The sequence below is a fragment of the Salvia hispanica genome, chromosome 2, assembly GCF_029641045.1.
Source record: "Salvia hispanica isolate PSC_SH4W2 chromosome 2, Shi_PSC_v1, whole genome shotgun sequence".
In the NCBI taxonomy this organism is placed as follows: domain Eukaryota; kingdom Viridiplantae; phylum Streptophyta; class Magnoliopsida; order Lamiales; family Lamiaceae; genus Salvia; species Salvia hispanica.
In genome coordinates this window covers 55,366,903-55,387,711 of record NC_142693.1, presented here as the reverse complement: position 1 = coordinate 55,387,711, position 20,809 = coordinate 55,366,903, and the positions used below count along the sequence as shown (strand labels likewise).

General features: G+C 36.6%; 3 protein-coding genes and 2 pseudogenes across 3 annotated transcripts; all 5 read right to left on the bottom strand.

The window, feature by feature from the left end:
* LOC125200716 (protein LIFEGUARD 3-like) lies at positions 1 to 1,250 on the bottom strand. Its single transcript, XM_048098461.2, has 4 exons — positions 988 to 1,250; positions 774 to 890; positions 519 to 676; positions 1 to 448 (listed from the first exon to the last, which is right to left on the bottom strand). The coding sequence occupies exons 1-4, from the start codon at positions 1,220 to 1,222 to the stop codon at positions 236 to 238; spliced, it is 723 nt and encodes a 240-aa protein (XP_047954418.1). The 5' UTR covers positions 1,223 to 1,250; the 3' UTR covers positions 1 to 235.
* Positions 1,251 to 2,475: 1,225 nt separating this feature from the next.
* On the bottom strand, positions 2,476 to 6,047 carry LOC125218144 (protein LIFEGUARD 2-like). The gene is made up of 5 exons (XM_048119750.2): positions 5,756 to 6,047; positions 5,524 to 5,637; positions 5,287 to 5,444; positions 5,131 to 5,202; positions 2,476 to 2,686 (listed from the first exon to the last, which is right to left on the bottom strand). Exons 1-5 carry the CDS (start codon positions 5,991 to 5,993, stop codon positions 2,528 to 2,530), a joined length of 741 nt encoding a protein of 246 aa, XP_047975707.2. The 5' UTR covers positions 5,994 to 6,047; the 3' UTR covers positions 2,476 to 2,527.
* Positions 6,048 to 6,940: 893 nt separating this feature from the next.
* LOC125197755 (protein LIFEGUARD 2-like) lies at positions 6,941 to 8,537 on the bottom strand (annotated as a pseudogene).
* A 1,666-nt stretch (positions 8,538 to 10,203) lies between these two features.
* LOC125202812 (protein LIFEGUARD 3-like) lies at positions 10,204 to 11,416 on the bottom strand. Its single transcript, XM_048101283.2, has 4 exons — positions 11,163 to 11,416; positions 10,827 to 10,940; positions 10,577 to 10,734; positions 10,204 to 10,486 (listed from the first exon to the last, which is right to left on the bottom strand). Exons 1-4 carry the CDS (start codon positions 11,398 to 11,400, stop codon positions 10,268 to 10,270), a joined length of 729 nt encoding a protein of 242 aa, XP_047957240.1. The 5' UTR covers positions 11,401 to 11,416; the 3' UTR covers positions 10,204 to 10,267.
* Positions 11,417 to 13,161: 1,745 nt separating this feature from the next.
* LOC125197739 (protein LIFEGUARD 2-like) overlaps positions 13,162 to 20,809 on the bottom strand; it is a 33,906-nt pseudogene continuing 26,258 nt past the window's right edge.

The following is a 20,809-nucleotide window of genomic DNA, read 5'->3' as shown; positions in this document are numbered from 1 at the left end:
TATACTCCCTCCGTCCCACAAAAGATGTCACACTTTCCTTTTTAGTTTGTCCCACAAAAGATGTCACATTTCCCTTTTTAGAAAAAGTTCTCTCTCACATGAATATAAAAATTATATTTTCTCTCACCATTTAACACACAAAATAAAACCTCCTAAAATCTCGTGCCGTCCCACAAGTGTGACATCTTTGGTGGGACGGAGGGAGTATCAAACTAAAAACAATGAAATAATACAATCAATTTCTACCAATACATTTAATTACTACTTTAGATAATTGAAAGAAAATGTAGAGGATGTCCAAGTAGAGCATAACCGAAGCCCAAATGTATTGGTCGTGGTCGTACCGAGTGGACAAAGTATATGCATCGATTATGATGTAGGCACAAAGGAGGAGTATAAAAAGCCCATTGTACAACATTGTGGAGATTTTTCCCAATGGGAAATAGATCTGCACAAACACAAACATTAGATGTCCGTTAGTCAAGTCAAGACTACACTAGTACAAGAAATGTCCTGACCTGGAATATGACAAGCAGGACGAGAGTGACGACGATGGTGATCACGAAGGGAATGACGAAGATGAAGCCGTCACCTCTCCTCGCCGCCCAAAATGTGTACAACGTAAGACATACCACCACGGCCAGTGTCGCGGCCGCTGCCTCTAATACTATCATCGCTGGTTTTGTTGATAGATTAAATTAGATTAGATATGAAAGAAGTAAAAATGATAGATTTGATTTACTTGATTCATCTCAAAGTCAATACTCACTCACCACTAATGAATGACACTACAAGGCCAGCAAGTAGTCCTATAAGGAGTGTAAATACGCCAAGCATAATGAAGTTGAAGATGGGATGCTCGTTTTCGAGAGCATCGATCAAAACAATAACTGCGGTAAGCAATATCATACTAATGTGAGTTCAGACGTGCATCGACACATATTTAAAATTAAACGCTCTTATTTAAGAAAGAATGAAGTTTGTCACCAATTAAAGCAGCTATTAAGATGACCCCGTAAACAACCCAGCCGGCCCAAGTGGTTCCGAAGAAAAGAGCAACGGATTGGTGGTCCGCGATAAAGGCTGCGACCGCCATGGTGGCGATGAGTTGAACGGCAAAGATTGCGTATACTTTACGAATAAACGCCCATAGCTGTGGGTTTTCTTCCATAAACGAAGACAAGAGAGGCGCCTCAATATCATCACCTTTCTCGTTCGACATTTTCACCACTGATCAATTGAGAATTGCTTTCTGCTTCGTATTTCTGATGTTATACTTCTAAGAACATGAATTCAGAATATATAGTCAAAATAAAATTAATCAAGAAAGGCTGCTAGCACAGCTAATATCAGAATAATATATTGCATTTTGGTACTACAATACAAGGGGTGTAACTACTTTTCAATTATATATCTATATTTTGTAGTAGTAGTTAGTACTCATATGATCAAATTATAATTTAAGACTCAAACTCTAGACCTTTCACACTTCAATTTTGAGTTAATTAAAAATAATACTATTAATCAAATACTCCAAGTATCATGTATTTTGGATTTGATTCTCGTTAACAAAGTAAATTACAAATTAATTGATATCAAATCGACGAATTTTGATCCAAATATTAGAACTAAAAAAAAATAACATTGACCTGAAACTATCTTATTTTCAGAATCAAAAGGATGTCAACTCTAAAATGGACATGTGTGAAAAACATTGATGCATTAGATATCTCTAATTTGAGCTATTGTCACTAGTTGTTTGAAATTAGACTAATGACTCTATGAAAACAAAACTGTAACAACCCAAATATTTCGCATAGAGGCACGTGTTGCCAAGCATTATTTTGATTAATCACGTGAAATAACATGAAATATTGGAAATTTTATGAAAAATCCAACTTCCAATCATTTACACGAATTCTACTAATTGAAGCCATTTTAGATATGATACTACCTGCGTCCCCAAAATATTATTCCATTTTGACTCGACGCAGATTTTAAGAAATGTAATGAAAAGTGAGTTGAAAAAGTTAGTGGAATGTGAGACCCATTTTTTTTATATTGGTTTTATAATAAAATGTGAGTGAACTGAGTTAGTGAAATGTGGGACCTATTTATTATTTACGATAAAAATGAAGTGTGACTCTTAATTGGGGACGGACCGAAATAAAAAAATGTCACTCTTAATCGGGGACGGAGGGAGTAATAAAATGTGAGTAAGAATAAGTTAGTAAAATATGAGGTCCACTACCAAAAATGGTAAAAAGTGAAATGGGACTAACTTTAGGGGACTGATAGAAATAGAAAAATGGAATAAACTTCAAAGGGACGGAGGTAGTAATAATTTTTTTTCGAGAGAGTTATGTAATAAATAGTCACCTCAGCATTCTTATTCTTTTTCTGTGTAGAAAATGGCACAGGTGATCCATTTCCTAAAAAGGAGGAGCCCAGGAGCCCCAAATATTTGTCAAGAATTGAACTTCAATCATCTACACAAATCAAGATTCAACCCTCTCTTCATTTACGTTCACAAGGTAAACTTTCTACACTTATAACGATCAGCATCTTTGTACAGTGCCAACAGATGTAGGAAGAAGTTGAGGATATCCAAATACAGACAAATCGCAGCCAAGATGAACTCGTCGTAGTTGTAACGCTTGATCAGATCATTGGTGTCATACACAATGTAACCACAGAAGATTATGGATGCCAAACACCCATATATCATGTCACTAGTCTTACCAAGAGGAAACATAATCTGCACCACCATCCAATGTTTTTTTAGATTGTAATCACAACATAATTGATGTTTAATAATTGAGATATGAATGTACCTGAATGAAGGCAGACAAGATGAGCACAACTAAGCATCCAAACAGAAAAGGGCCATGGAAATTTAAATCACGGCCGCGCTTTGCAGCCCAGAATGTGTACAGGGTGAGGCTCACTACCATCGCAGCAGTTAAGATGACTGATTCTAGAATCACTTTCCCTACAACCACATCAGTACTCACTTCAAAATGATGACAAGAAAAATAAGTGCAAAAAATTCGAAAAGACTGCTAGCAACAATTGACAGTTAATCATGGCCAAACCGTAACTGGTAAAAAATAAATGAGAGAAAAACTGACCATAGGTGTGGAAGCAAGACAAGCCGACTAGAAAGGCTAGCGAGACAGTGAAAATGGCGAGGAGTATTAGAAATGGGCTATTAGGGGGAGGGTTATCCACACTTATATAGATTAGATTGGATCATCACCAAGTCGATGTGGGACAAAATTTAGGGAATTTAACACGTCCCCTCACGTGTGGGCCGGAAAGGACATCGGTCTTCCATCATGTGGGTAGGCAATGCTAGAAAACCATCATCGATGTGGACCGGAAAGGACATCGGTCTTCCACTCGTGAGATAGATAAGAGATAAAGAGAAAACCATCATCGACTTGGGCCCACTCTGATACCATATTAGAAATGGGTCACTCACCCCTTAAAAGGCCTCATAAGGGGGAGGGTTATCCATACTTATATAGATTAGATTTGATCATCACCAAGTCGATGTGGGACAGAATTTAGGGAATTTAACAAGGAGGATGTAACTCACAGAGTGCTTCCTGGAATAGTAATACAACGGCCACATCATATACAGGCAGTGGCGGAGCCACGGTGGGGCAGTTTGTCTATATATTATATATGTATGACACTCTTAATTGTTGTTGAAGTAGCACAGCTGGTTTGGTTATTTGTCTTGTCACTCAGGGAGCCAGGTTTCCCCCCTCTGGCCATTTTGATTGAAACTGTTTTGAATAAATAACTTTGTTTTATAATCATAAAAAGAGATTTTCATAATTTAAGAATAACAATTACTATTCCTTTAATCTATGCATTTTATTATAAAAATAAAAGTACATAAATATAGTAGTAATATTTATAATTATTTATCTCATCATCCATCTTTCACACACAATTCTTTATTACTTATTTCCGAGCTATTTCCGCACCGCTTATACAGAAAATTATTTCTTGTATACACTTTATTATAAAAAATAAAAATACATAAATAAATAATATTTACAATGATTTGTCTCATTATCCAATCTCTCACACACAATTCTTTATTACTTAGAATTTAACCGGTTGCAAAATTGCGACTGTATTGAAATTAACTCTCAAAAGAAAAACTGTAACAATCCAAACACTCTATTCGTCTTGAAAAATATAGACTTAGTTTAATTTTGGAGGACGATCCAAAATGATAAAAGTAGTACGTTTTTTTAAGACGGGGAGAATATTACACATAGAGGCACATGTTGTCAAGCATGATTTTGTTTAATCCTATGAAAGAACATGAAATTTTATTAAAAAAATCCAACTTCCAATCGTTCATACGAATTCAACTAATTCAAGCCATTTCAGTCATTGTATATTGTAACAGGTAACAACCAATATATTAATTGTATTGAACTATATAATATATATAGATCAGTGCTTTGGAAATTGCAAGTAGAAGATAAATTCAAGTGAGAGATCAGAGGGAAACATGAGATTGATGGGATGTGGACTAAGCCAATCTAAATATGGGCTGTTTGGAATTGGTGTTTTAGCAATTCCACTTCTAGGTAGGCGGCTACCTCTTAAACACCAAATAAAAATACTAAACACCTACCAATCTAATTTTCATGACCTCAAAAGTCTTTCGGCCACACGGTTGCCTTAACCTTTCTTCCTCTTAGCCGCCTTATGGTCTATGCAAGGAATGTCGACCGAAGGTCTCCTCTATAGGAGAGTTCAAGTCGAAGGTACTGTGGTCTTTAATTGTTGGTAAAGCATTGACCTCAAATGGGTGCAGGACTAAACAATTCGATTAAAGTAGTCGCCACATAATTTTTGCAACACCATTGATATATTTTTAATTTTATTATGTTTCTAAACAAAACAATGATCTGAAAGAAAAGCAATGCAACATGTCACACTAGAAACAATGCAGTAATACAATCAATTTCTACAAACAACAGCTTTTAATAGTCCTAATAGTTTCAAGAACATGAGGGGGATATCCAAATAGAGCATAATTGAAGACAAAATGTAATAGCCATACATCCGTTCGAACAAAGAATACCCATCGATTATGATGTGGGAACAAAGGAGGAGTATGAAAATCCCATTCCACACCATTGTGGAGATTTTTCCTAATGGGAAAAAGATCTGCACGAACACAGACACGAACACAACATTAGATGCGCACTACTAGTCAAGTCAAGACTAAATAAGTATGAGAAATGCCCTGACCTGGAATATGACAAGCAAGCCGAGAGTGACGACAACAGTGATCAAGAAGGGAACAAGGAAGCTGTAGTCTTCGCCTCTCCTCGCTGCCCAGAATGTGTACAACGTAAGACATGCCAACACGGCCAGTGTTGCCGCTGCTGCCTCTATTACTACCATCGCTGGTTTTGGTGATAGATTAGATTAGATATGAAAAAAGTAAAAATGATTTATTTGATTCATATAAACTTGAATACTCACCACTAATGAATGACGCTACAAGGCCAAAAATTAGTCCTATTAAGAGTGTAAATATGGCAAGCAGAATGAAGTTGGTGGGATACTTGTCTAGGTTGACATAGATTAAAGCCATAACTGTGACATAGAGAACCCATTAGAAAATGTGCAACCGTAAACGCCATGCCTCAAAATGGACAATATCGTACTAATTAAAATTAATTGTTGGTATTTAAGAAAGAATAAAGTTTCTCACCAATTAAAACAGCTATTATGATGAGTGCGTAAAGAAGCCAGCCAGCCCAATTGGTTCCGAAGAAAAGAGCAACGGATTTGACGTTGGCGACGAAGGCCGCGACCGCGATGGTGGCGATGAGTTGAGCGGCGAGGATTGCGTAAACGTTACGAATATATCCCCATCGCAGTTGTGGGTATTCTTCCCCAAATGAATACAAAAGAGCCGCCTCAGTATCATCACCATTCTCGTTCGACATTTTTCACCACTGATGATTATTTCTTTCTGCTTTGAATTTTTTGATGTTCTAATTACAGAATGAATTCGGAATATATATAGCAAAGTTTAGTCAAGAGAGGCTGCTGTCGAAGCTAATTTGAACCTTCAATAATGCACATTTCATAATAATATATTGCATGTTGCTACTATAATTGACTGTACAAGGCTAGTGCTTTCCAACTCCACCGTGGATATATATCTATATAGTATAGTGTGGTTGGTATATAAGAAAATTATAAGACTCAAATTTAGACCTTTTCATACTACTTTACATATTTAATTTGTTCTATTTTTCACTAGTTGTTTTGGATATATTGTGTGATAGAACTCCCTCTGTCTCCGATTAAGAGTCACATTTTGACTGGGCACGAGTTTTAAGAAATGTAAAGAAAAATTGGTTGAAAATGTTAGTGGAATGTGAGACCCATTTTTTATATTGGTTATATAATAAAATGTGAGTGAATTGAGTTAGTGGAATGTGAGACCCATCTTTTATATTGGTTATATAATAAAATGTGAGTGAATTGAGTTAGTGGAATGTGAGACCTACTACTATTTATGGTAAAAATGAAGTGTGACTCTTAATTGGGGACGGACCGAAATGAAAAAATGTGATTCTTAATTGGGGACGGAGGGAGTAATTCTTTTGGAGGGAATTGAGTGAGTACTATATCAATTACTAATAGTCAACTCAGACGGGACATACATGGTTGGAATTTGGAAGTTTCTAATTCAATTTTCATATAATGTTTTCCTCTCTCAACATTGTACCAATAAACTAAAAATATGCACATGTGGCATGTATTATGTATATATAGTCATGAGAACACAGCCATCTAACGAAAGAATAATAAGGAGCCCCAAATATTTGTCAAGAATTTAACTTCACTCATCTACAAAAATCAAGATTCAACCCTCACTTCATCTACATTCACAAGGTAAACTTTCTACACATATCCAGATAAAGAAATTCAACTATCATCATCTTTTAACAGTCTCAACAGATTTAGGAAGAGGTAGATGATATCGAAATAGAGAGAAACCGCAGCTTAGTTGTAACGCTTGATCAAATCATCGGTGTCATACACAATGTAACCACAAAAGATTATGGATGCCAAACCCCATAAATCATGTCACTAATCTTACCAATAGGGAACATAATCTGCACCACCATCCAATGTTTTTTTAGATTGTAATCACAACCTATATAGTTGATGTTGAATAAGTGAGATATGAATGTACCTGAATGAAGGTAGACACGACGGGCAAAACTAAGGATCCAAAGAGGAAAGGGCCAAGGAAATTGAAATCATGGCCTCGCATTGCAGCCCAGAATGTGTACAATGTGAGGCTCACTACCACCGCAGCAGTTAAGATGACTGATTCTAGAATCACTTTCCCTACAAACAGAGAGTCATGATAGCAATTCATTGCATCAATACTCACTCGAAATGATGACGAGAAAAACAAATGCAAAAAAATCGAAAAGACAGCTAGCAACAGTTGACAGTCAATTATGACCAAACCCTAACTGGTAAAAAATAAATGAGAGAAAAACCGACCATTGGTTTGGGAGCAAGACAAGCCGACTACAAAGGCTTGCGAGACAGTGAAAATGGCGAGGAGGATGTAATTCACAGGGTGCTCCTGGCATAGATATACAACGGCACCATCTGTTAGTACAAACCTATCCCACATCGGACATTTGAGGGAAGTTGGAAGGTGTATATAATTCCTGTCCAACCCCAATTAGTTTGAGGCCTTTTGGGAGTGACCCAAAAACAAATCCGTGCGGACTTGATCCAAAGCGGACAATATCAAACTAATGTTTGCCGAAACCGACAATCTTGACAACTGGTATCAGAGCCGGGTTAGGTGGCTATGGGTCGGGCCGCGACCCATGTTTGTGTCGACTGCGTCAGTCCCGATGTGATTTGGTTTGAGGGGGAGATTTGTTATGTACAAACTCCATCCCACATCAAGAGTCTGAGGGAAGTTGGAACTGTCCAACCCCAACCCAGGTATATATAATTCCTGTCCAACCCCAACCCAATTAGTTTGAGGCCTTTTGGGAGTGACCCAAAAACAAATCCGTGCGGGCTTGACCAAAAGCGGACAATATCAAACTAATGTTTGCCGACGCTTTGAATAAAATAATAGTATGAGGATTTAAGATTTGTAACAGCAACTCAACACACGAAAACAATTAGAATAAAATAATAGTATGAGGATTTAAGATTTGTAATTGTGTAAGTATGTACCGATGAGAGGTGTGATGTAGAGAAGAATGGAAAGCGCGGAACCAGCGGCGGTGGCTGTGAAGAAATGCAAGATTGGGTCCACAGTGACGATGGCAGCAGGTGAGGAGTAATTGAATGCTGATTATGAGGTATACCTTACGAATGAAGGCCCACTGCGGATCGGAGCCCTCCAGCATCATCGGGTACAACCTGGTGTAACCGCCGACTTCCACGTCATATTTCCGGTAAGGCTGGGACCACAGGGTTTTACTCTCAGATTGCATAGTGGAAAGGGCAGTCAATGTATGTGTATAGTAGGAGTATATATTAGGGTGAACAAAATATTTATTATAAATATTGACTTACGTAGCGAAATAGTCGAAATTCGAAAATCTAATTTTTAAAAATTGAGATTTAAAATTCGATTAAGATTTTTTGGATTTTAGATTCTCGAATTTTAAAAATTTAGGATATTCAGATTGGATTGAATATTTAAAAATTTGAAATAATCCATAATATATTTATCACGGAGTATATATGCAATATTTAGGTTAAGGCCTACCACGGTAAAGATCTGATTTCCAGACTCATTCTACCCACAATAATCCATATTTCATCAGCCAATTCAATTTCAGTCACTACATCCACAATAAAATAAAGTCAATAACCATAAATCAAGTTTTTTTCAGTTTTAATATTTTTTAAATTATACTCCCTCTGTCCCCCATAATTTGTTACCATTTGACCCGGCACGCGTTTTAAGAAATGTAATAGAAAGTGGGTTAAAAAAGTTGGTGACACGTGGGTCCTACTTTTATATATTAGTTTTATAATAAAATATGAGTGAGGATGAGTTAGTGGAATATGAGGTCTATTACAAAAAATGGTAAAAGTGAAAGGTGACAAATTTTTAGGGACGGACGAAAAAGGAAATAGGTGACAAATTTTCAGGGACGGATGGAGTATATGCATTTAAATTTCGATGCCTATAAAGTAGAACTACAATCGAAATAAAACTAATTCAAAATTAGAAAAGTACATAATTTAAATCTAAACTACAACTAAAATAATCAAAATTACTAAAATTACTAAAAATGCTTATAGTCTAAATTCCCAAATTTTTCTTGAGCGGTTGCGTTAGTGTTTCATGACGGTGCTAGCTTGATTTCATCTATCATTGCATTGATGGGGATGGCTGCATTGATGGGGATGGCTAAGTTGGGATCACCTTAACTTCGAAAATTGTCACACATAATGAATCAATAACGAATAAATATCATAATGACTTAAAATCTTGGAATAAACCCCAAACCTTTTACATTATACATCGCCAATTTATAAAGTCACTATGCCACCAAAAAATTCCACAAAATTATCACCTATTATGATTTTAAGAATTTGATTACATCTTTTCATATAGTACTTTGATTTTCAGCAAGCAGAGAGCTCATTTCTTGGTATATCTGTTGCTAAAAATAACTTTGACATCATAACAGGTGAGGGACTAAACAATTCGATTGAAGTAGTCACCACATAATAACAATAATAACAAAAACCGTTAAAAACAGATTAACACTGACACCATTGATATTTTTAATCATTACTAGGTTGCTATAAAAAAAATGATGTCATTAATAAATTTTAACTATAGTTTGTGCATCAAAAATTATTATGGCATGAGCTGCACCATCTTGTATCCGTCAAAGTAACATGAACATTGTGCATATTTTTTTGGCAAATTGATCTTGCAAATAAACGAATCTGATGAATTGTAGTAGAACTTATTTATTTATTAGCAATATTTGTAATCAATTAGAGCTATCAATTGCTCCATCCGTTCACGAAAAAAGAGTTGAAGTTTTTTCGACACTAATTTTTAAAAATTTGAAGAAATTAGAGTTGAAACACACAGTGAGATGAATTATGTATAATACTATTATTTTTATAATAAAATGTGAAACAATGCAATGCAACATATCAATTATCCATGAAAAAAAGCAATGCAAAATTACATTCAATTTCTCTGTCGACGATTAGCAGATATAAGTGCTCGTAAGAATTTCAAGAACATGTTGAGGATGTCAAAGTAGAGTGTGATCGAAGCCCAAATGTATTCGTCGTATTTGTTGCGTTTGATCAAATTATCCGTATCGATTATGATGTAGGCACACAGGAGGAGTATGAAAAGCCCATTGTACAACATTGTTGAGATTTTTCCCAATGGGAAAAAGATCTACACAAACACAAACACAAACACAAACACAACATCAGATAAGCTTGTCACAAGTCGTCAAGACTAAACTACTATGAGAAATGTCCTAACCTGGAGAATGACAAGCAGGACGAGAGTGATGACAATAGTAATCACGAAGGGAATGAGGAAGCTGAAGTCTTCACCTCTCCTCGCCGCCCAAAATGTGTACAACGTAAGACATACCACCACGGCCAGTGTCGCGGCCGCTGCCTCTATCACTATCATCGCTGGTTTTGGTGATAGATTGGATTAGATATGAAAGAACCAAAAATGATAGATTTGATTTACTATAATTATAACTTGATTAATTCATACTCACCATTAACAAATGACACTGCAAGGCCAACAAGTAGGCCCATAAAGAGTGTAAATATGCCAAGCAGAATGAAGTTGATGGGATGCTTGTCTTTAAGAGCAGAGAGCAAACATATAACTGCCACATATAGAAACCATTAGAATATATTTTGAGGGTTTTGAACCATCCCATATCAAAAAAATTAAAAAAATGCACAAGTAATATATAAGTGCAATGAAAGATTGTCCATAATTAAGCAGACAATATCTTACTAATGTGAGTTCAGTGTACATGGACAAACCATCACATATTTACCGTTAAATAAATGCTCCTATTTAAGAAAAAGCTTAAGTTTCTCACCCATGATAACAGCTATTAGGATGACTGCATAAACAGCCCAGCCAGCCCAAGTGGTTCCAAAGAAAAGAGCAATGGATTGGTGGTTGGCGATGAAGGCCGCGACAGCGATGGTGGCGATGAGTTGAACGGCAAGGATTGCGTAAACTTTCCTAATAAACGCCCATCGCAGCTGTGGGTTTTCTTCCATAGATGGATACAAGAGAGCTGCCTCAATATCATCACCCTTCTCGTTCGACATTTTTCACCACCGATGATTATTTTCTTCTCTTCGAATTTTTGATGTACTAATTAGAGGATGAATTCGGAATATATATAGCCAAAATTAATCAAGAAAGGCTGCTGTCGAAGCTAATGTGAACCTTCAAATTAATGCACATTTCAGAATAATATATTGCATGTTGCTACTATAATACAATTACAAGGCTATAAGCACTTTTCAACTCCACCATGGATATATATCTATATCGTGTAGTTGGTATATATATATATATATATAGGGGTGTACTAGTATAACAACTAATTTTAAAGTTACAACGTACATCCAACCACGTGCTGCCACATGGCACGAAAAATGCAATATTGTACACAGAAAAATGCAATACGCATTTGTAGAAGCTATAAATGAATTTCGGCAGATTGCATTTTTGTTATATGCAGATTGCATTTTTTATTGTTAAGTTTTGCATTTTAGATATTGACTGTTTAAATTGCATTTTATATATAGACGGATTGCATTTTTATATGTGAAAATGCAAAACTTAACAATAAAAAATGCAATTTATGTGAAAATGCAAAACTCAGCACTATAAAAAATGCAATTTACATACAACAAAAATGCAATCTGCGAAAATGCATGTACAACTAGATTGCATTTTTGTGTTTAAAATATTGCATGTTTTGTGCCACATGGCAGCACCAGATTGGATGTACGTTGTGACTCTAATTAAGGGGGCACCCTAGTGCTCCCCTATATATATATATATATATATATATATAGGGGTGTGTTAGGGTCCTTACAGCATCTTAGTGTAAAACACAGCACTAATCACAGCCCTTGGATCATTAGATTGGATGGTTGTGATTAGTTACATTATCATACTAAAAATCTACATTATTAGCCGAGGTACATTATTAGACTAGAAATGTACATTGTAAGACTAAAACAGTACATTAATAAACTAAAATGCTACATTATTATCCGAGCTACATTATTAGTCTAAAATTCTACATCATTAGATGACACGTGGCATTAATCTAACCGTTAGATCATAAGATCCAATGGACTGCAAGTGTTTTGAGTTTTACTTATACTTAGCGTTCTGACCTGAATACATCCCTATATATATATATATATATATATATATATATATGATAAAATTAAGACTCAAATTGTGGACCTTTTCATACTACTTTAGATATTTAATTGACTAATTTGTTATATTTTTACAAGTTATTTTAAATTTAAGGCAGGTTGAATGACAGGCTGGCAGAAAAATTCTGATTTCATGTTGACTCTCTCAAAACAAAATTGTAACAACCCAAATATTTAAGATAGAGGCTAATGTTGCCAAGCATGACATGAAATATAGGAAATTTTATTAAAAATCCAACTTCCAATCACTAACACGAATTCAACCAATTCAGCCATTTCAGGTCTTGGATATATTATGTGTTAATAATTTTTTTTGAGAGAGTTGAGGATATAATTCATGGGGACATGATGGTTGGAACATGGAAGTTTCTAATTCAATTTCCATACGATGTTTGCATCTCTCTACATTGTAACAACCAATATATTAATATTAAACTAAATATACGCACATGTAGCATATATTCATAGTCATTAAAATCAACTGAAAAAGAATAAAAAAGGAGCCCCAAATATTTGTCAAGAATTCATCTTCAATCATATACACATATCAAGATTTAACCCTCACTTCATCTACATTCTCAAGGTAAAATTTTTACACTTATCCAGATAAACAACTTCAACTACATTTTAACTCTCAGCAGCTCTGAAGAATGTCAACAGGGATAGGAAGAGATTGATGATATCCAAATACAGACAAACCGCAGCCCATATATAATCGCCATAGTTGTGACGTTTGATCAGATTATCGGTGTCATACACAATGTAACCACAGAAGATTATGGACATCAAACACCCATAGATCATCACACTAATCTTACCAAGAGGGAACAGAATCTGCACCACCAGGCACCATCCAATGTTTATTTAGATTGTAATCACAACATGTAGAATATATGAGGTATGAATGTACCTGAATGAAGGCAAACACGATGAGCAAAACAATGGATCCAATCAGGAAAGGGCTGTGGTGAAGTGAATTAGACTTGGATTTGAATTTTAAGTTTAGTAGGAGTATTTCAAATTTAGTATTTCTGTTATTCGAATAATCTGTAACAACAAGTCTTTGACTTGTTCTCTGCAATATCTTTCTAGTCAAGTTTAGTTGCTATTTTTTAGGAGTCTTATTAGTTGCTTAGTTAGTGGATTAGTTGCTGCAGTATGTGTTTTAGTGGTTAAGCTAGTAGTTTTTCTGTCTATTTAAGATCGAGTGATCATCACAAATTAATATTCAAGTTCTACATTCGATCATCTCTCTGTCTTCATCTTTTCTCATATTACTCTCTATTATTCAAAGCAATTTAGAGCTATAATCTCTGCTTATTCAAGCAGATATATTAGAGAAGAGACACTACAAAAAAAATGTCAATTTACCGACGGAAAATTTTCGCTACGAATTACCGACAGAATATTTTCGCTACAAATTACCGACGGATTTACCGACGGAAATTTCTGCAGGTGAAAATTTTCCTTTTTTAATTAATGTATTTTCGTCGGTAATTCCGTCGGTAAATTTTTTTTTATCGACGAGCTCTTTACCAACGCAAAATTTACCCAAGACCCTAATCCGCCGGTAAAGAGCTCGTCGGTATTTTTTTTTTTACCGACGGAAATTACATTAATTAAAAAAGGAAATATTTTCACCCGCGGAATGTTATGTCGGTAATTCGTAGCGAAAATTTTCCGTCGGTAAACTGACATTTTTTGGTAGTGAGAGTGAGAGATTTGTGAGTTAGAAACCACAAAGTGGTATCAAAGCCTTTAGCATCTTAAGGGCGATGGAAACTAGATCGATGGCTGCAGGAGTCATGAGTGTTGCTCCTCCAATTCTTGATGGGAGCAACTACCAGATCTGGCAAATAAGGATGCAGGCCTTTCTGGAAGGGGCTGACTTGTGGGAGGCTGTGGAGGATGACTACGAAGTACCTCCTTTGGGAGACAATTCAACAGTAACCCAAATCAGGGCTAACAGGGAACGTGTTACCAGGAAAGCGAAGGCGAGATCCAGTCTATATGCTGCTGTCACTCCTATAATATTCAATAGAATCATGCATCTAGATTCTGCTATGAGTATTTGGGAGTTCTTGAAGAAGGAGTATGAAGGAAACAAAAGAATCAAAGCCATGAAGGCGATGAATCTGAAACGGGAACTTGAAAGGCTGCAGATGAAGGATGGTGAATCAATTCAAGAATTTGCAGATAAGCTACTGGAGACTGCCAACAAATTGGTTGTTTTAGGCACTGATCTAGGAGATGAACGGCTGATTGAAAAACTCCTATGTTCTGTGCCTGAAAAATTTGAAGCAATAATAGCCTCTCTTGAGAACACCAAAAAAATCTCGGAGATGTTATTTGCTGAAGTTGTGAATGCTCTTCAAGCACAAGAGCAAAGGAAGATGTTGAGGTCGGGTGAAGCAACTATTGAAGGTGCAATGCGAGCCAAGGTGAAGCATGTTAGTCCTTGGAAGAAGAAGGCAAACACCAAAATATCCAATACTGATGCTGTTGGATCTCATTCTGGAAAAGGTAGTAACGAAGCCTGCAAACATTGTGGGAAGACTGGTCACCCGTTCTTTAAATGTTGGAGGCGACCAGATGTTAAATGCAGAAAATGTGGAAAGATGGGCCATATTGAAAGGATTTGCAAGGGGAATAACTCACCACAAGGAGAGGCACAGGCTGCTACAGGAGAAGTGGAGCAATTGTTTGTTGCTTCGTGTCATGCCACTGGAACTACAAGTGAAGGATGGTTGGTGGATAGTGGGTGTTCAAACCACATGTCTGGAAACCAATCTATCTTCACTGAGATAGACAACAAAGATGTTGATATCACTGTGAGGATAGGAAATGGAGAATTGCTAGAAGTAAAAGGCAAAGGCAATGTATTGCTTGAAGGAACCGGATGTATGAAGCTATTATCTGATGTCTACTTTGTTCTCAAATTAGACCAAAACCTTCTAAGTGTAGGACAGTAGGTGGAGAAGGGAATGAGTGTGACTTTCGAAAATCAAAGGTGTGTCATTTTCAGCAAAGATGGGAAATTTCTCTTCAAAATTCCAATGCAAAATAAAGTCTTTGCATTTGATCCTGCAAAAAGAGGGAGCACAGCTATAGCTTGTGTGCAAGGTGAACAGGAGGAGTTATGGCATAGGAGAATGGGTCATTTTCAATGCAAAGGCCTGGAGTATATGCAAAGAAATGGTCTTGCAGAAGATATGCCTCAGCTGGAAGGAAGAATGGATGACTGTGAGACTTGTTTGGAAGGGAAACTTGCAAGGAAACCATTTCAGAGATCAAGCTGGAGAGCGAGGGAAAAGCTTCAGCTGGTGCACTCTGATATTTGTGGTCCAATGCCAGAAAAGTCTCTGAACGGGAGCAGGTATTTTGTGACATTCATAGATGATTCTACACGATTTTGTTGGGTATACTTGTTGGAGTTTGTATACTAAAAGATGCTTCGAGCGTACATGCCTTTGTACAGTCAGCTTGTGCATGTATACGAGAAACGCCACGTCCACTTGTTTACCTAATTATGAGAATAAATAATATAATATAATGGTTTATTATTGAAATATGATAAACAAGTCTAAGGCTTTTTACTAAGAAGGTCAAGTAGGGAAATTCGATGAATCTCCTCATGAGTTTTCCAGTAGGGGACTTGGCCAGATCTAGTAAGAAGAAAAACGTATTCACAACCTAGATAGACTTTGGCTACCTATTGGTACGGTTGCGGTGTTTGTGATAATTCTCTCTTACCTAAGAAGAGATTAGTAACACCGGTGTGGTAAAGCACTGAAAGGATCTAATCCGAAATGTATTCTTTATTGCTATCTACTGAAAGAATATATTTCAGAAAGTTTTGTATTTTCTAGTCTATGATATTAATATCAATATTGTTTATTCAATCAAACGCCACTTTGACTTATCAATATGTGAGAGTTTGTACGTAACTCAAGTTCATGATATCTTGGGTGGTAGTAATTGAATAACATGAAGGTATTGGAATATTATTTCATAGAATTCGCATGCCCAGTGTGGTATGATTAAATCCCTAAGGGGTGATCCCCAAGAGGTGTTTGAAAAAGGAATTTATTATTCAGAAAACTGCGCAGTTGGAATTTATTCCACGAATAATAAATAAAGTTTCAAACTAGAAAAACTCTTTGGAGAATTAATTTAATTCTAGTCACATAGCAGACAAAAGAATTAAATTGACGGATCAAGATAATCTTAAACGCGGGAAATATTATAAAATAAAATGGACCCAAGTTATTTGTAATTTGGTGATTTAAGTGGGAGTGCAATATTATTCTTTAGTGGAATAAAATAATATTCCATTGATAATATATTAAATCATGGGTCATTTGATTTAATTAGTAATTTATCTAATGGGTGAGCCCAACACTTAAGTCATTCCATGGATCCCCAACCTAGCCCAACAAGTCCATTATAAATAGTGATGAGATGTGGAAACCCTAGCACACCATTCACTCACAACACTCCTCCCCTAAACCCTAGTAGCCGTCGCCGGCTCTCTCTCTCTCCTCTTGCCTCGGTTTTCGTGCCTTGGCACGTTGGAGAATTAGGGTTTTGTTTTGTTCTTGTTCTATCCTAATTCATAGGATTAGATCAAGACAATATTGAGTTTGTGATTGGGTTTCCCTAGATCTCTTCAAGACTATTATTGATTATTCAAGATCCGCCCACACTGATGGATAATCAAGGACTAGGGAATAGGTTGGAAGATTCACGGTCGATAAACCAAGTATCTCCGGGTGGTGTAGCTAGCAACTTCGATCCTATGATGGATCAAAATGAGGTAACAATCGAATCTACATCAAATTGCATGATTACGTGTTTATTTGATGTTATATCTATAGATCTATATTTATTGCATTAAATTGGAGTCGAATGCATAATCACCTAAATAGATCCGTTAAGGACCTGTTTGTTTTCCGTGTCTTCCGCTGCGGTAGTCCCAACAACTGGTATCAGAGCCAATTTTTAGGCTCTGATTATGTATTTGATTAATTTAATTTTTCAAAAATTGTAGTGTAAGAACTTGGGATTTTCGAAAATAATGCAATATGTGATGGATCTATGTTTTTCTTGATTTCTTTTTGGATCTATGATATGATGTTCTAGATCGATGAAAGAATATTATGGATCTTGGATTTTATTCAAGTTTTTCTTAAAAATATTCTAGATCTGTGATGAACTTCGTTAGATCTATATATTCTAAGTAATATGTACTAGATTATATGTTTGTTGATTACATATATGTATGTGTTTAAGTGAATATATGTTTTTGAATCAAGAAATAAAGTGGTCCATGATTGAATACTTGGATCGATGAAAGAATATTATGAATCTCGAATTTTATTTGAGTTTTTCACAAGAATATTCTAGATCTAAACAAGTATTCATTAGATCTATAGTTTTATGTTCTTAATATGCTAGATCTATTTAAATTGCTAAATGCTTGAAATTTAAATATGCATATTTGATATGAACATAAAAGATTGTTACATATTATGAAATGATTAATTAAGATTTAAGATCGCGGTCAAGCGAAGCGACCGCGATAAATCAAGTTAATTAAAGTTGAAAACGAACAAAGGAATACAAGGGTTAAACCCTAGATGTGTTCAAATACCGGGCTGCCTTCATCGGGGATCCGAGATCCAAATCCGGTGAGAAGAGGCAGCGGCGGAATTGGCTTATCGGAAAAGAGACAGCAGCGGCGCCGACGAAGGCCGCAGCCATGGATCCTTGTTGATCCAGCCATGGCAGCGACGTCTTCAGGAAGTCAGCGGCAGAGACGTCGTCTCCGGGCAGTCACGGCTGATCGGAGTGGCTGGGGACATCGCCGTCTTCACCGGGCAGCAGCCATGGTCTTCGGACAGTGGCAGCTTGCTTTCCGGGCAGGCAGCAGCGACGCTACAGTCACAGGAGCTCCGGAAGCAAGCCGGGCAGCGGCTGCACAGCCGTGTGGCTGGCCGCGGCGTCTCCAGGGGGCAGCAGCAGCAACGGCGTCGTCTTCGGGCGCCGGCGGTGATTCACTTGGATTTTACATGACTTTAGAGGGTAGTTTTACTTGGTTTTGATCATATATTGTGTACTTTGAGACATGGTTATAGCTACTTCTCTATTATGTTGGTATTTTGACCATTTTGTGAAGAATGTGTAAAAAATGTACAAAATATGTGGATGTGCAGCTGCTCAATGTTCGAGACAGCTTATTTGGAGATTTTGAAGTCCAATTCGCATGTAATGCATACCATTCTCTTAGTCTTCGAAAGATCTTCGCGTGGATATCTTAAACGTCTCAATCGGAGTTCGGTAGAAGAAGTTATGGCCGTTTTACCAAGACCCGCCAGGTTCGCATGCAAACGAACCTGGTGACCCGCCAGCAAAACACGAAAAAAACGCCGTAAGCAGCTGGCGACTCGCCAGCTTCGATGCACACCCAACCTGGCGACCCGCCAGCTTCGTCGGACAGCTTATTTCGGGCCCAAAGTCAACCCTAGGTATATATATGCCTAGGAAACGCCTCCAAACACAACTTACACGCCTCCTACCCCAAAAATACCACTTTTTCACCTAGAAAGAAGAGAAGAACGAGCAGAGGACGAGTATTCATCGCAAGATTGAAGACGAGACCTCCAATCCGCCCAATCCAATTCTAGGAGTTTCTACTTTTAGTTTTATTCTTGTTCAAACAATGTTTTTGAATATTTCTTTGAATATTTCTTTGACTTTTGTGATGAACATGAGTAGCCAAATCCTTCGTAGAGTTCTACGGGGGAGATACAATGATTCTTATGTTTAATTGATTTCCTTTTCCTATGCCTTGGCTCATGTGGTTATTTTGATTTCTTCTGTGCTTATACATTTATTTGACTGATCACCTTATAAATGCATGTGGATTTTACTACAAGAACTGAGAAGTGAGTAGTTTAATTTGAAAGAGAAGAAATTGACGTCTTTGCCAATATAATCGAGAGATTTGAGCCTTTGAATGAAGCTAAGCATCTTAGGAGCTATTAGGAGTTGTTGCCTTAGTTCTAGGAAGGAGACTTCGGTTCTAGGTAGCAATCTACAAATTAAATGCTTTGAGAAAAGATATAGTTTTACCTTAGTGATAGCTTAATAACCCTTGAGACCCTTTGTTGGCATAGTTAGGAAGTTAGTTGAGCATAGGATAGTTGTTATCGATTTCGTAGGATTCTACCCTCCTCATCCTTGATCTACATCCGCTTTCTCTTATTTGCTTTTAGTTCTCTAGTTGTTTTTAATTGTTTTTACCTTGCTTTTAAATAGATTTAGAAAACCCAAACTTACCGATTCATCTAGATAGTAGTTGAGGTTGGTTCATGGTAATTAGGTTGACACTGATTGTCTCTGTGGATACGATACTCTTTGCTTACTATTTGCTACATTAGCCCCGTACACTTGCGGGTATACTTGTGTTAAAAATAAGTTGACTCAGGCGGGCAGCAGCAGCGGCGCCGTCTTCGGGCGGCGGCAGGCAGCGGCGGCTACTGCGGTGGGAGCAGCCGCGGGAGGTGGCGGAGGTCGGGCGTGGCAGCAGCGGCTGCTGCGAGGCCCGTGGCAGCCCAAACCCTAATTAGGGTTTTGGGTTGCATCGTCGCGTCGTCTCGTTTTTCGTTTTCGTGTTTTTGTTTCTTAAGGCACAAATTATTTATAATTGTGGTTTAAAATCCTAAACCTAGAATAATTAAAATATCTTGTGGAAATTAGAATGATTTTGCAATTAAGTCAAGATTCTAATTTAAAGAGAATAATTGTCTTCTTTAATTTTGTCAATTGGAATAATTAGTCAAATAATTGATATAATTTGTTAATTAGTTGATTTTGGTGGATTGTTTCCATCTAGATAATATCATGGTAATTAACATAAGGAAATTCAATATTTGATTGATCTGATTTTTGGCTTTTCCATAATTGGGTGGAATTTTAAAGAATATTTTCTCTATATGCTTTCATATTTTATTTTAAGGTTTAATTGAAATTGTCTTTATTTTAATTGGTGTGTTATGGAATTATTTCCTAGAAATATACCTAAGGAAAAGACATAAGTTTTCAATTGTTTTATAAACCCTAAAATTTCAAAAATTACATGTATAATAATTGGATGGATTTTAATTGGAATCCAATTCCTAGTTTGAATTTTGTCTTTAATTTGATGTAGGTGAATTTTATTTCATCTAGATAACATCGGTTTAATTAAAGAAGTTGATAAGGCTCGTTTCAT